The 16,999-nt window shown below is 38.7% G+C and overlaps 1 protein-coding gene across 2 annotated transcripts in view; it reads right to left on the bottom strand.

Moving 5' to 3' along the window:
* Positions 1-16,999, bottom strand: part of DIAPH3 (diaphanous related formin 3) — a 571,929-nt gene that overhangs the window by 537,683 nt on the left and 17,247 nt on the right. Inside the window, exon 2 of one of the 2 annotated variants that reach the window (XM_061171200.1) lies at positions 4,514-4,546. The exons of the other annotated variant lie outside the window; for it this stretch is intronic. Coding sequence (XP_061027183.1) covers positions 4,514-4,546 — 33 coding nt within the window. The remainder of the gene's footprint in view (positions 1-4,513; positions 4,547-16,999) is intronic. 2 annotated transcript variants of the gene reach the window in all.

Raw genomic sequence — 16,999 nt, 5'->3', positions numbered from 1 at the left:
ACTGTAGTTTAGATAAATAGTTGTTGAGGGACAAGGGAGAAAAAAGCAGGTCAAAAATAACGCCTACCCCACAAAAACACCCAGTGGACACTTGGATGGAAAACTCAGCATTGTGACATCCACATTCAGTTTCGTCCAGCTTACCTTTTCACACGTGCCCCCCTTCACTGTCCTCCTCCCAACCTTTTTGCCTCTACAAGGAAAGCTTTCCTTTCAACCCAGGTATAAACAATGAAGTGTTGTAAGCTAAATGCTTTTTTTCACCTTTATATTACCCTAGCACCTTGGACAGCACTTTGTACATAGTGGGTGCCCAAATATTCGTAGAGCAAACGCTGTTTAAAGTATATTAAATCTGCCTAGGGGCCTCAAGGCTACAGTAATACTTCATTCCTTTAACCCAACAGTGTCCTATGAAATTAAATTCTGATAGTAATTTAAGAAATAACCTTGAAATGTGAAGTACTTTTGCAGGCCTTTAAACAAAAAGCAACCTAAAGAGATGGGTTTCTAACATTAATGTTTCCCAGGATGTTTCAATTTAATGTTTTTAAAATACTGTTATTCAAACATATGACTACAGCAGACGCCACTCTTATATTTCTTCTCTCAAGTCCTGCCAAAAAAAGGCTATTCACATTAGGAAGTTCTAAATTAAAAGCACACATGCAACACATGTTGCAGGGATGGCAAACTTTAATTACAAAACATATCACTAGCACACATCAAAGCATCATGGCAAATGTTTCCCTGCACTCTGACTCACCAGAAATAGTTTAAAAAGAGCCCTCAAAATATCCAGCTATCCTCTCCCTCCTCAAAGCTCTGCATTGCTCTGTAACACACATACCCTGTAAGGGTCAACTGCAAATAAGTCAGTCACACCACCCCTCTGTCCACACATTGGGAAGTATTTTTTAAAGGGGGTAAAAATGGACAGAACTGAATGCAGTAGTCAAGATACTTGAGCTTAAATGAGACTCACCAAAACCCTGTGAGGAAGGCAGAGAAGGTATAAAATTAGTCCTGCTTTACTGATAAGTGAACAATCTAATAATTGATCTGCCAAGGTCACAGAGCTAAGAAGTGGTGAAGTTCTGTCTTCTAACGAGAGTCTTCTGATTCCAAGTCCAAATCTTTTTCCACACAGCATCAATCAACAATGGCCAAGAAAGAACTGAGTTGTCAGTGTCTCCTGTACAAGACAGCCATGATTATTCTCTGACCTCCACAACAATGGGCCAGCTGCCTAAACTAGACTGCCTGCTCAATCCTTCCCTGGAAGGAGAGGGTAGCAAGAAATCCAGGACAGTCAATCATGTGAACATCTAAGATGAAGGTAGGTCAAGGCCACAGTCAGAAATCCAGCCAGGTGGTCAGAAAGGCTGACAACAGGTCCTGGACAAAGCTTCTCTACTCTGTGCAAAGGCAAGACTCCATCTCCAGGAAGCTTGACCAGGACCAAGACAGGCCCAGATCCCAGGAAACCACAATACCAGGCAGGTTATCAAAAGAGAGACATGTTGTTTCATTTGTTGAACAAATTTATGAAAATGCTTAACATGTGCCTGACAACATGCCTGGAAGTATTAATAACAACACATTGTCTCTGGGTTCAAAAGGTTTAAAGCAGTGAGAAAGACAGACCATAGGCCATCATCAAAAAAATCTACAAACAAATAGATGCTGGAAAGGGTATGGAGAAAAGGGAACCCTCCTACACTGTAAACTGGGAATGTAAATTGGTATAACCATTATGGAGACCAGTATGGAAGTTCCTTAAAAAACTAAATATAGAGTTACCATATGATCTAGCAATCCAACTCTTGGGCATATATCTGGAGAAAACCATAATCCGAAAAGATACATGCACCCCAAAGTTCACTGCAGTACTATTCACAATAGCCAAGACATGGAAGCAACCTAAATATCCATCAACAGAGGAAAGGATAAAGAAGACGTGGTACATATATACAATGGAATTTTACTCAGCCATAAAGAAGAACTAAATAATGACATTTGCAGCAACATGGTTGGACCTGGAGATTATCATACTAAGTGAAGTAAGTCAGACAGAGAAAGACAAATATCATATGATATCATTACACGTGGAATCTAATAAAAAATGATACAAAGGAACTTATTTACAAAACAGAAACTGACTCACAGATCTGGAAATCAAACTTATGGTTACCAAAGGGGAAATATGGCAGGAAGCGATAAATTAGGAGATTGGGATTAACATATACACACTACTATATATAAAATAGATAACTAATAAGGACCTACTGTATAGCACAGGGAACTCTACTCAATATTCTGTAATAACCTATATGGGAAAAGAATCTGAAAAAGAATGGATATATGTATATGTATAACTGATTCACTTTGCTGTATATCTGAAATTAACACATTGTAAGTCACCTATACTCCAATAAAAATTAAAAAAAAAAAAGACAGACACACCATAAATCATGTACTGCTTTGATAAAAATATGCACAGGGGACTATGGTAAAACCCAAAAGTTCTGACCCTACCAAGCCCAGGGGCAAGGATGAGGGGAGAGGCAAGGAATGGAGACAGGATGGAGAGAGAAAGTCTTCACTGAGGAGGAACCCATTTACTAATGTAAGATCAGAGTACGATAGCTTCCAGAGTGGCCCACTGAAGCCACTCCACAACATGACTCTGTTTCTAGAACTTGGGATAGAGATTATGGGTTGGCAAAGTGCAAAGACAGAGTCATGAAACAAAGGTAAGGGTGGGGTCTGAATGAAAAGAGGAAAAAAAAAATGTAGAGTGCCCATAAAATATGAACAAACCTCAAGAATATCATAACATAGAATACTATTCAGCAACAGAAAGGAAGCACTCACACACACCACAACATGGATGAACCTTGAAAACATTATGCCAAGTGGAAGAATTCAGTCACAAAAGAGCACGTAAGACTCCATTTATATAAAATGTCCAGAAGAGGCAAATCTATAGACAGAAAGTAGACTGGCCATTGCCTAGGGTTGAGCGAGTTGGGAATAATTCGGGAGAGACTATTCACAGGTATAGTATATTTTATATAAAAATTCTATATAGTACATTCTATATAAAAAGAATATATATATTCTTTTTGGGTAATGAAAATGTTCTTAAATTGATTGTGGTGATGGTTTTACAACTCTGCAAATATACTAAAAACCATTGAATCATACACTTTAAATGGGTGAACTACATGCTATGTAAATTATACCTCAATAAGGCTTTGCAAATATACCACTGTAGATTCTCATAAAAGTTCATACTTAATAATTGCACATGGTTTTATTATTGGCCTTAGGAGCCATCTGAAGGCTAAGTCAGCACAGCAAGTGTGTGGGTTTGGAGCTACATGGAACAAGACTCAAGCCACAGCTACACCACCTGAGAGCTGTGCATACTTGGGCAAGCTACCTACTTAGGCTGCCTGAGCCCCGATGCACTCAGCACTAAAGTAAGTACATCACCCACCTTGCAGGGTGAGAAGTTATATACATAATCTGCATAAGTGCTCAATATTACTACCGTTTCTGCATATTATCCTATGAGAAATAAATGTTACCCAGAAAAGTTTACATAAATATCCTTTTCTTAGATACTATCCAGAGGAATAAAACATAGCATTCTGATTCAATTTTTTAAATCGTGCGTGTCCAGATCTACATCTCATTCATCTTTGTATGCCCACCTAAACCATGTGCCTAAGATGGTACTTTGGATATCGGGGGTGCTAAACACTTTTTGAGTGCTCAGTGTGTTCTAGGCACTGTTTATTATTTGACATAAAGTGAAGCTGAATTCAAATCCTAGTTATCGAAGTGCTGTGCTTGGTCCTCTATATCATGCTTCTGTATTTTTGGTGCTACTGTTTATTTGGGTCTTGTTGTTATTCTCATTGTTATTTTTTACCGTTAACCAAGAGTTACATTCAAAAATATACTTCTCAGAAAAATTCATTTGAATATATAAGAATCTGTAACGGTGATATAAAATGTTAAGTACTTATAAGAAAGCTGATTATTTTCAGCATGCAGAATATAGGATAAGGCATGCTTAGTTCTCTCGTTTTTAAACAAAACTTTTTAAAAATATATGTGTGATATTTTAGTCTGGTTTACTTTAATTAGCAACTACATATTTTTGAAAAGCTGACATGTCTTTAGCTATCCTTTGTACCTCTTTTTGAAGTGTGCGATTCACCCCCAAAGAAAGAGAGGTGATTTGAATGATTCCAAGTTGACTAACAACTTGTGATTAAACAAAATTTTTAAATGAACATATTGACTAGTCCCTTTTACTATTTGAAAGCAACAATCTAATGTATTTCACCAGTTCTACCTCTTACTTTAGCACTATAAAAAGAGTCCATTTCCAAAACATGCAGTTTGTAGCAATTTCAAAGGTGTTAATGCAGCACACCATCAACATTACATGGTTAGTTAAGATTCACAACAAAGGAAACAACAAGGATAATCTTACCATATCATCCGTCAGTGTCCTAATATTTAAATGCTGCAAATGAAAGAAACCAATCATATCAGTAATTTGTAACAGCTTTTTTAATTTTAGTTAATAGAGTACATTTAAAATTCTACAACGCTAAGTTGAATGTAATTCAATTTCTGACAGTCTAATAAAAATGCATTATATATTGTTTTAATCACTTTCTCAAATAGATGGACAAAAGTTACCTTGAATGTGATAGTCTCCTAAAATTTCTTGTCTTTGTAAACCTCACAAACTAGAAACCTCACTGTAGTACAATAAATATATTCTCCCAAATAATAGTATTAGTATTAGCTACCATACAGACTTAGAACGCAATGGATATAGGGGTTTAAATACGATTTTCAGAAAATTTTTCAAATTATAAAAGTGAAACTTTAAATCTGCCATTAGCATGCAGCATAATAGATAATGAAGTACTCTGCTGGCTAATTAACTTAATTCTAATAAAAGAGAAGAGAGTACTGGAATGACTATTTGCATCTTTAACATCGGTTTGATTTATCACCAGTTGGTGACAGTAGACACTTTTCAATTTCATTGCTACTTCTTTGAGAACCCTTTTGCCAATTTCCTTGCTAGACAAACACAAGGCCACTTTAGAAAGTGAATAAATTAGTTTCCTGCAAAGTGGAGTTCAAAAGCAAAATTAAGCATTTAGGGGGAAAAAACAATCCAAGTTTTATAAATTCTGGAGTTGGGGAAGATTTTGTATTTAAGTAGCTGGAATCAATTTCCAATTCTCCTTCTTCTTATTCATTGTAGCATTAGACCTTTAAAAGGGCAAAGAAAGTGTCAAGCACATTTCCTAAACAGGAAATCAGGTCAGGTCTACAAAAAGTATAAAAGGACATGTGTTAGCAATCATCATCTAACGGAATAAGTGGCAAATAGGTATCAATAAATTCAATATTTATTGACAGAATGAAATTTATCACTCATGCTTGTAACTAGAATGCACTTTTTTTTTTTAACATCTTTACTGGAGTATAATTGCTTTACACTGGTGTGTTAGTTTCTGCTTTATAACAAAATGAATCAGTTATACATATACATATATCCCCATATCTCTTCCCTCTTGCGTTTCCCTCCCTCCCACCCTCCCTACCCCACCCCTCTAGGTGGTCACAAACACCGAGCTGATCTCCCTGTGCTATGCGGCTGCTTCCCACTAGCTATCTATTCTACATTTGGTAGTGTATATATGTCCATGCCACTCTCTCACTTTGTCCCATCTTACCCTTCCCCCTCCCCGTATCCTCAAGTCCATTCTCTAGTAAGTCTGCGTCTTTATTCCCGTCTTCCCCCTGGGTTCTTCATGACCTTTTTTTTTCTTTTTTCTTAGATTCCATATATATGTGTTAGCATACTGTATTTGTTTTTCTCTTTCTGACTTACTTCACTCTGTATGACAGACTCTAGGTCCATCCACCTCACTACAAATAACTCAATTTCGTTTCTTTTTATGGCTAAGTAATATTCCATTGTATATATGTGCCACATCTTCTTTATCCATTCATCTGTTGATGGACACTTAGGTTGCTTCCATGTCCTGGCTATTGTAAATACAGCTGCAATGAACATTGCAGTACATGACTCTTTTTTTTTTTTTTTAAACATCTTTATTGAAGTATAATTGCTCTACAATGGTGTGCTAGCTTCTGCTCTACAACAAAGTGAATCAGCTACACATATACACATGTTGCCATATGTCCTCCCTCCTGCATCTCCCTCCCTCCCACCCTCCCCACCCCACCCCTCCAGGTGGTCACAAAGCACCGAGCTGATCTCCCTGTGCTATGCGGCTGCTTCCCACTAGCTATCTATTTTACATTTGGTAGTGTATACATGTCCATGACACTCTCTCACCCTGTCACATCTCACCCCTCCCCCTCCCCATATCCTCAAGTCCATTCTCCAGTAGGTCTGTGTCTTTATTCCCATCTTGCCACTAGGTTCTTCATGACCTCTTTTTTTTTTTTTCCCTTAGATTCCATATATATGTGTTAGCATACTGTATTTGTTTTTCTCTTTCTGACTTACTTCACTCTGTATGACAGACTCTAACTCCATCCACCTCATTACAAACACCTCCATTTCATTTCTTTTTATGGCTGAGTAATATTCCATTGTATATATGTGCCACATCTTCTTTATCCATTCATCCGATGATGGACACCTAGGTTGCTTCCATGTCCTGGCTATTGTAAACAGAGCTGCAATGAATATTTTGGTACATGACTCTTTCTGAATTATGGTTTTCTCAGGGTATATGCCCAGTAGTGGGATTCCTGGGTCGTATGGCAGTTCTATTTTTAGTTTTTTAAGGAACCTCCACACTGTTCTCCATAGTGGCTGTATCAATTTACATTCCCATCAACAGTGTATGAGGGTTCCCTTTTCTCCACACCCTCTCCAGCATTTATTGTTTGTAGATTTTTTTGATGATGGCACTTTTATGCTAATGAATCTACCTCGATGTTGATCCAGGTTAAAAATCTGTACAGTGTAAATCACTATTCCAGATTCTCCACCCTTTCAGAGAAGATGTTCCTTCTTCTAGGGCAGGAAAAACAGTAACTGGATGGACACAGCTTGAGCTTTGCTTATACCAAAGAGAATGCAGCTGGATAAGTGACCATGCCAGTTCTAGACTGACCTATGTGATCAGGAGACCACATATGTTGACCTAGGAGCAACGAAGTAATAATACTGGATTAACAAAAGTTTAATGTTGAATCCTGCACTGTAAAATTTACTTTTAATCACTATTAACTTCAGCAGTTGAAATTAACAAGTATGCACAGAGGCCCGTGAGAGTGGGTGTGATCCTGAGGCACTTAGGGTCACAATCTCATCCCAGAGACCATGACTAGAATTGAACCCAAATCCACATGCCTACTGTATGTGTGCTTTCCCACCAGTAGAGATTTCCAGCCCACTGCATTTGGTTAACCACATGGCTCTCTCACTCTCCAACCAGAGGTATCACCCCAGTCACAACTCACATCACACCTGAAAGGGATCATTTCAAGTTCCTCTGACAAGAAAAAAGGAATAGAGCCAACTTCTGACACAACAGCATTCTAAGTGGCCTAATGCTTGAAAAGTAAGGCTAATGAAAGAGTATCATGCAGAAATCCTACTTGGAATAGGATGCCACAATAAAGCGAAAACATGTACTTACACAAATGAAATATTCCAAAATGCCAGTTTGAGTTGCTTTGAGGAAAATGCCATAAAGTGATGTTAAAGAAGAGAAGAAACAATGAAAGCAGACAAACAATTTTAAGAGAAATGAGACTAGGGCCTATGTAAGGTTTATGAACTAAAAACTGCACAGAAGATAACAGAAAGTATTATACAGAAAACGTAGGGAATGTAGGTTACATGATGTAAAATTCAGAAGATGTAAATAACCAAGAGGAACGTTTTTATTTACCTTCAACGGCCTAAAATAGGACAGGCTTTAATTTAGAGTTGGACTCATAACTTTCAGAAAAAGAGTAGTCACTCTTGAGTAGAAACAAGACACATAAGGATTCAGTTTTTTGGTCATAGTTTTTTTTTAATTTTTTTTTTAATATCCTTAAACTATTTCATTGAGGATCTAGCAACTCAATTAATTTGTTAAATGCTCCGCCTGTTTTTTAAAAACTACACAGGCATGCATGTAAGTCCAATTACAAACTATATTATTATACACAATCTTTCACAAAAAAGAACACGCAATGAATTACAACAGAATTATAATGCTTACATAGAAAAATAAGAAAACTCAAAGGGATGTAAGCGTGGGAAGTTTAACAGTCTGAGAGACAAGCAAGAAGTTAAGGTCAGGTTCACTATTCCTTCTCTTCTGGGAAACACTTACCTATCAATTCTCACCATCAGCAAGAGAAGCCAGTAGGGCAGGATGACAGCAAATTCAAGGGCCCATGACAGGACTAGAGATGTTGACTAACAGAGTAAACACCTGGAAAACTCATCTAAAAATGTTGGTTTCTATATCCAAACAGTAGAGACAGAATAAGTTTCAATTCAAGATTCAGCTTTCAGAAAACAGAGATTACATAGGTATTTGTTTACCCACATGCAATCTGAAAGAAACCACTAAACACAAGCTAGCATTAAAAAATTTGAGTAGATCTAAGTGTGAGTAATTTCCCCTAAAAACTTAAATGTCTAATCACAGTCCACTTCCAGTATGATTGGGGGAAAAAAAGAAAGAAACACTAAATATTTAGTGAAAAGATGTAAAGGTTAGATCAAGTGGCATCCTTTTGTAGGATCTTTGAATGCTAACATTAATTCAAGTTTATCGTAAAGTTTACATTATCTCAAAGTCCTACCTGTTTAGATTACAGACTTCTAAAAAGTGGAGGGAGAGGGAGAAGAGAACGACTGGCATAAAATCCTCAGATGACTCTGTGGGGTTTTGGCCTTGCTTTTGGAGATACAAAACTACAAGGGTGACATCCTTAATGTATAAAAGAAAAAAAACTTTATTATAAAAAATTATTGCTTTTATACTAGTACTTGAAGTACTGCTCAAATGTCTGGTTAACTAAGACACTTAAAAAAATGAGGGGCTTCCCTGGTGGCGCAGTGGTTGAGAGTCTGCCTGCTAGTGCAGGGGACACGGGTTCGAGCCCTGGTCTGGGAAGATCCCACATAGCGCGGAGCAACTAGGCCCGTGAGCCACAATCACTGAGCCTGCGCGTCTGGAGCCTGTGCTCCACAACAAGAGAGGCCACGATAGCGAGAGGCCACAATAGCGAGAGGCCCGCGCACCGCGATGAGGAGTGGCCCCCGCTTGCCGCAACTGGAGAAAGCCCTCGCACAGAAACGAAGACCCATCACAGCCAAAAATAAATTAATTAATTAATTAATTATTTTAAAAAATGAAGAAGTATGTCTGTTTTATAGCTACCAGCATGCTCTTTACTATATGGTCTGGTTGGGGAAAACAGGAACTGCCCGTATCAATCCAGTTCATGAGTAGAATCTGCTAATATTCACAACAAGTAGGAAACAGAAACATAAAACCACTATTAAATGGAATCAAATAGGAACACTTTTAAAAATAACAACCTGATAGCAACATTAGGGTTATATTTGCCAGGGGGGAAAAAAGTTAAAAGCATACAATTTTAGACATATTAAAACACTTACACCTAGATGTGACTTTGTGACCTTTAGTTACATTATCTAGCCTATGACTCTATAGTGTTAATAATGCTTTATGACAATGAGATAGAATAAAAGTGGTGATAATATCAAAATATAAACAACTCTGAACACAGGACCACTGGTAATTGGTTACAGTGTGGTACTAAAGCACACTGGGGCTCTTTTCCGAAGCCAAACCTCACCCTTCTTCCTGTGGTCCTATGTTTCTCAAACTGCTAATTCTATGTCTCCCTAAAAAGAAAGCAGCTCTACATGTAGACAGGTTTTCTGCTAATGACAGTTCCTAGGATGAATGGTCAAGAGGATCACTCTGGAATTGAAAGAGAGAACAAGTCTTTATAGATTTTTCTTCAAAAGAACATAGAATCAAAAAGAGGGTGGGGGCAGTTTTGACAGAAACACAGAACATAGGCCTCTATATTCCCATTTAAGCAAGGCATCAAAACCTTTATTGAAGACAGTACATGATGTCAAAAAATAGATCCAGAGCTTTCAGAGCACTGTGCAACATGCTGTCAATATCGAGGTATGGAGAACACCACCACCAACTTAGTTGACAAATAAGTAACAAAGACCAAATAAATTATGTAATACAAAGCAACATACAAACCCCTGAGGTTCACATGCAATGAAAAAAAGATTCAAAGCTGTAACCTAAGGGTTTTAGCAAATTTTACATTTTCTTTCATTGGTTGGCACATATGGATTAGCAGACAGCAAAGGCTCTGTCCACTGATGTCCTTAGACACGTGAAGGCCCACCGGGCATCAAGCTAGCAGGCTCGGATCACTGTCAGCAGAGGCAATACACAGTAATATTTCAGAATAATCTTTAGCTGTTGCAATTTAATTCTATTAAGTTTACACCACTTAACTGGGTCATTATGAGAAATTACCAACAAGAGGAAAAATTAAAAAGATTAAAGCCTCCGAACACAAGTGACTTGGACCCAATTCTCATAAACTAGACCCTCCAGACCAAGTGGTTTTCAGCTTGTTAGTGTGCACAAGAAAAACACCAAGACTTTCTTTGTAAAAGTAGATGGCAGGACCTCAGCTTCCCAAGATCCTGGTGCAGTAGGTCTAAAGTGGGGCTTAGGAACCTGTACACTTAAGGGGCTCGAGGGCACTGCTGCTGCAGCGAGCCTGGGACCACACTCCACCACTATCAGCATTAAACATCCCCTGGGCTGCACACAGACCAATGTCTGTCACGTGCCTCATTTAAAATCTATGTCCCTGAAACAAATGAAAAAAAGGGTGCAGACAGGAAGCACAGAGGATTTTAAAGAAGTGAGAGACAGGGAGCTGGTACAGTTGGGACAGGCTTTAGTGCCCTGAAGTGACTGGCACCAATTAGCACTGATTTAAGAAAATTCAACAATCTCTGAGTGCAGGATGAATCACCAATTGCATCACTTATTCAAATACTTAGTCTCTAAGGTACAATAATTCAATCTCATAAGCATATATTTAGTACTTAAGTATCAAAAATTGTTCATTATATCAAACCACGACATGACACTATTTGCTTGAAAAAATGGGTGACAGGTTCTGATCAACAGAACACAGTTACACCTTAAGGGGAAAGGGCCAGGCTCAGTCCTCTCTTAATCGTAATCTGTTTAATCATAATTATAATCTGCTCAAAGTTTTGTTTTAAAGTCCAGCTTATTCCCTTCCACTAATACACTTATAAATATGTATTTTAATCTAGTAACATTTCTTGTCCACACACCTGTCTTTATTTTAATATCAATGCCAATTATAAAGATTGTAGCAATGTGAAATAATACTACCAGCAACTGTGACACTAAACACACCTGTGGATGGGTCTAAGAGGTATCTCCCTAGCAACTACAAGACACACCTAGATGTGAAAATATTGTTTTTCAAGGGCCCCAGATTTAACAGCTCAGGAGGGTCCAAAAATAATACTGAAGCTTTCCCAGCACTGAGGACAAGAGTAGAGCTGGCTCTTTGATACTATAAAGTAAAGCTTTTAAGCTGCCTCGCTCTTCATGTGGTCATTTTTTTAGTTTGAGGTGGAGAAAAGTGAGAGAGGAGATGTTACGAACAGGTGAGAATCAGAAAAAGCTCACCAGCATCTTTTAATCTGTTCATTTACTCAAAACTGTAATCCTGCCCATCTTAGGATGATAAACACCTGTCCACTGCCCATTTTCCAAGGCTTATGCGCTCTTAGCATCCAAGAATCCAGACCTGCCTTCTCCATAACTCCTTCTTTGTGAAAGACCAGGTTTCAGAAGGAGGCATCATTCAACCATTTACAGACATGAAAAGAAAAGATTCATTTCTAAGAGGGCACAAGGTTTTCAAAAGGATCAAAAGTCTGCCACATAACTGCTCGAAAACAACCACCTCTCCAGAAAAACCAATTCTCAAATTGCTACTTGTAACTCTCACCTGAATTACACATCACAGGGGCTGAACACCTAATAAGTCATTTTTTATTCTAGCAGAACTCTAGTGTTCCTTTTCCTTCAAAGAGAAAACATAATGACTAATCCTAGTAACACAGCCTTCATACCTATTTTAAGATATTCTCTTCAGCTGTTCCAGTATCTTTCACCTAAATTACCAGACCAAAAACTCTTCTCCAATGGGTCCAGGAAAAGACAATTCAAATCCCTGAACCCCTTTACAAGTTAGGTCTGGTTCGAGGTCATCAGAACCCAAGACCTTTTTCATTATCTGGAGAAGGCTGAAAAGTAAGATACAAGCTGTAGAAGGATTTTAAATGGTCCCAGAGCTTCCAGAATCACCCTGAAGCTTTCTAATTACTATGTTATTTCTGAGAGTGCCTCAGCCTCTTAGATGTCATGTCTAAGACACGAATTTAGACTGGATATTCCTGAGACTTATATAGTACCACGCATCACACTGCTCTATATTTGAGAAGGATTTTATTTGTTTACATTTTAGCATCACCATAAGGAAATAAATTTGGTTAAACCTTCTGAGAGAACAATTTGGTGAAACAAATCCTATGTTCAACCTAGTAATTCTACTAGTAATTACTCTTTAACCTAGTAATTCTATTTGTAGAATCTATACTTAGGAAATAAGAAATACAATCAAGTATTCTTATACATAGATATATATCACTACAGCATTATTTTAAATAGCTAGAATTGTAATCAACCTAAAACTTCCCAGAATATGTGAAAGATTAAATTACAGTCCTACCATAGTGAAAATGCTTACAATATAATGTTACATGAAACAAAGTTGTATTTAAAATTGCATTTGCAATATAATTCTAACTTCATTAATATACACATTTATGGAAAAAAATCAGACAGGAACCATTGTTAATTTTATATATCTGGATTGTGGGATTTGAAACAATTTTTTTTACATTTTTCTGTATTTTCTTAGCTGTCTGGAATGAGCATATTTATTTTTATAATGAGAAAAGTTTTTTTTAATTACTATGGATAATACTTTTCACGCTAAGCAGAAAATATAGATTTGTTCCTTTTCAAATAAAAATGTATGTATGAGACAGTAAAAGAAATAAAAATAAAAATCTAAAAAATCTAATAAATACTGTAAACAGAGACTTTTTAATAGGCTGGATTTTTAATGCATATTTTCAAATACATCAGAATACATTAAGCACATTATTCATTTGTTTTCTAATCCACATATATAAATTAACCAATCTCAAAAGGCTCCTTGGTTTTGTGAATTATTGATGTTGTCACCTGCTAGAGACTTAATTCCAAGAAAACTATATGAATCACTACATCACAAGCACAAATCCTTTTGACACAAATTCAATTTCTGTGGCAACAATAATATAATGACTTAGCTTTATTTTTCTACTTTGACACTTATTAATGTCAGAAATAAAAAAAAATCTATCATTTTTCCTTATTGTAAATGTAAACTATCTCATGCCATCTTAAGAAAGCTAAGGTAAATACCACTCACTTGATAACTCAATGCAAATGAAGACATGATACCAAAGCATAAGAAATAAGACATGATTTTTCAAGTAAGACCTAGTCTCATAATCCTTTTTTTCTTTTTTCTTCTATTTATTTATTTGTTTGTTTGTTTGTTTATTTGGCTGCGTTGGGTCTTAGTTGTGGTACGCGGGCTCTTTCGTTGCGGCACGTGGGCTTCTCTCTAGTTGTGGTGCGGGGGCACAGCAGTTGCAGCACACAGGCTTAGTTGCCCTGCGGCATGTGGAATCTTAGTTCCCCGACCAGGGATCAAACCCACGTCCCCTGCATTGGAAGGTGGATTCTTAACCACTGGACCACCAGAGAAGTCCCTCATAACCCTATTTTTCTACTACACAATACAATTAGGCTGCCAACATGTGCAAGACACTATATTAAATACACAGAAGACCCACCCAGTGGTTAAGAATCTGCCTTCCAATGCAGGGGACGCAGGTTCGATCCCTGGTCAGGGAACTAAGATCCCACATGCCGCGGGGCAACTAAGCCCACGTGCTGCAACTACTGAGCCTGCGTGCCACAACTAGAGAGTCCACATGCTGCAACTACAGAGCCCAATCGCTCTGGAGCCTACACGCCACAACTACTGAGCCTATGCACTCTGGAGCCCACGTGCCACAGCTAGAGAGCTCATGCGCTGCAACTACTGAGCCTGTGTGCTCTGGAGCCCGAGCACCACAACTAGAGAGAAGCCTGTGCACCACAACTAGAGATAAGCCACACGCCACAACTAGAGAGAAGCCCACACGCCGCAACAAAGAGCCTGCACACCACAACTAGAGAGAAGCCACACGCCACAACTAGAGAGCTCATGCGCCACAACTACTGAGGCCGTGCGCTCTGGAGCCTGAGCACCATAACTAGAGAGAAGCCCACACACCACAACTAGAGAGAAGCCCATGCACCACAACTAGAGAGAAGCCCATGCACCACAACTAGAGAAAAGCCACGTGCCACAACTAGAGACAAGCCCGCATGCTGCAACAAAGAGGCTGTGCACCACAACTAGAGAGAAGCCATGTGCCACAACTAGAAAGCTCACATGCCGTAACTACTGAGCCCATGCGCTCTGGAGTTTGAGCGCCACAACTAGAGAGAAGCCCGCACGCCACAACAAAGAGTCCATGCACCGCAACGAAAAATCCCACGTGCCAGAACTAAGACCCACTGCAGCCAAAAAATAAATAAATTAAAAAAAAATTTTTTTAAAACAACGAAGAAGAAGAAGAGTGCTAGGAGGTGGAGTCAGAGACATAAGGGATGGGGGGTGTCTAGGGCCAAAAAAAAAAATGTATATGTATATATACACACACACATATATATATATATATATATGTGTGTGTGTATATATAAATAAAGAGGACCCAGTCCCTGCCCTTATGAGCTTACAACCAAAGGAGCAGCAAGACGAGTAGCTGAATAAACAAAATGCAAGACAGTGGGATAAGCACCATAACAGAGGTATTTAATGCTGACAGGAAGAAAAGGCAGCATTGTTAATCATATGTGCGTAAATACTTGCTAATGAACATGCAAACATTATAGCAATGATCTAAAACTAAAGTCAAATTAAGTTTTAGCCATGATTTAGGTAAAACTGGTAGTACAGAATTTGTCCTTCTTACACAATGAGAGATTCCTAAAACATTCATTCATTCAACAAATATTTATTAAACGTTTCTATGTTATTGACAAGGGAACCATCAGTAAATAAAACAAAGATTCCTGTCCTAAAGAAGCTTACCTTCTATTGGGGAACAGACAACAAACACATTAATAAGTTATAGAGGATGTTAGAAGGTGATGAGAGCTCTGCTAAAAATGAAAAGTAGCGCAAAGTAAGGCAGGCCCAGAAAGCAGGGTTGCAATTTTAAACGTGGGAATTGGGGTAGGCATAAGTCTGAATGGGAAGGTGGCATCTGAGCAGACTGGAGTGGACTAAGGAGGTAGCTGTGTGGATAATCAGGGAAAGTGTTTCAGATAAAAGAGCAGCGAGAACAAAGGCCATTAGGAAAGAGCACCTCTAGGGTTCAGGGAAGGAGGGAGCCAGCGTGGCAACAGCAACATGAAACAAATCAAAGAGGAAGGAGGGGCAGATCCGTCCCAGGCCATCTTAAGGACATGGGCTTTTATTCCCTAACAGAACAGTCACAAATGTTTAAGTATAAAAACATGTTATAAGTAATCAACTTAAATAGTAAATAACAGTTGAAACCACTTTGCCAGCAGCTCTGCTTTGCTGGGTGTCAGTTGTATTGGACCACCCTCCTTTCAGCTGCTGGGGCCTCTCACATGCTGTGATTTTTCTTTGGGGCTGAGAACTCCAAGCAGTGGCAGTCTCCCAGCACCATCCCTACAGCCAGCATGTTGCCTGGGCCTCAGGAGACTGACAGCTAAAGGGGAGAATACAATGTGAGGGAAGAAAACAGACTGAGTAGGTATTGCACATATAAATTTACAGTAAGGGTGGGTGAACCTTCAGTATCATCAAGGAATGATGATCCCACCTCTGTCGCCCATAGCCCTTTTGTTTACAATTCCTTGGCCCTGGTAGATCCCACATGATCTTCCCGCGGAGCAACTGAGCCCGTGCGCCACAACTACTGAGCCTGCACTCTGGAGCCCGTGCTCCACAACAAGAGAAGCCACCGCAATGAGAAGCCCGCGCACCGCAACGAAGAGTAGCCCCCGCTCGCCGCAACTAGAGAAAGCCAGCGTGCAGCAACGAAGATCCAACGCAGCCAAAAATAAAATAAATAAATAAATAAAATAGTTGACTTACCAAAAAAAAGAGGTTGACCCACTGAGTCCCTCTTATTCCTTTCAGGTGGTGATGGGGAAGCTGGTCATGTAGGTAAGAGACCCCCGGCATGAACAGACGGGGCATCCTGGTACCAAAATGCTTTGCATGTATGCTGGTGGTGGTTCAAGACCTGCGGACAGCACGTGTCCTGTGTGTCAGCCTATGCCTGAGATCGCCAGACCCCTTTCACTGCATATCCTTCTGCTATTGCTGTGCTATATCCTTATCCTGTAATAAAAATGTTCTGTGTATATTAAAAAAAAAAAAATTCCTTTGGGTCATTGATCATTCACTGTCTTGCAGTTTGTGGGTTTGTCTTTTTTTCTTCTTTCCTTTTTTTTAGAAGTGGCAGGGACCTTGTTTCCCTTATCTTTGAACTCCTAGACATACCATAGCGCAGGGAACATTTAGGCCAGTGGTTTTTCAATCTGAATATGAGAATCACCTGAAGAGTTTTTGTTTTCTTTTC

The sequence above is a fragment of the Eubalaena glacialis genome, chromosome 16 (assembly GCF_028564815.1).
Source record: "Eubalaena glacialis isolate mEubGla1 chromosome 16, mEubGla1.1.hap2.+ XY, whole genome shotgun sequence".
Taxonomy (NCBI): Eukaryota; Metazoa; Chordata; class Mammalia; order Artiodactyla; family Balaenidae; genus Eubalaena; species Eubalaena glacialis.
The sequence above is the reverse complement of the archived record's forward strand: the minus strand, read 5'-3'. Positions and strand labels throughout refer to the sequence as shown.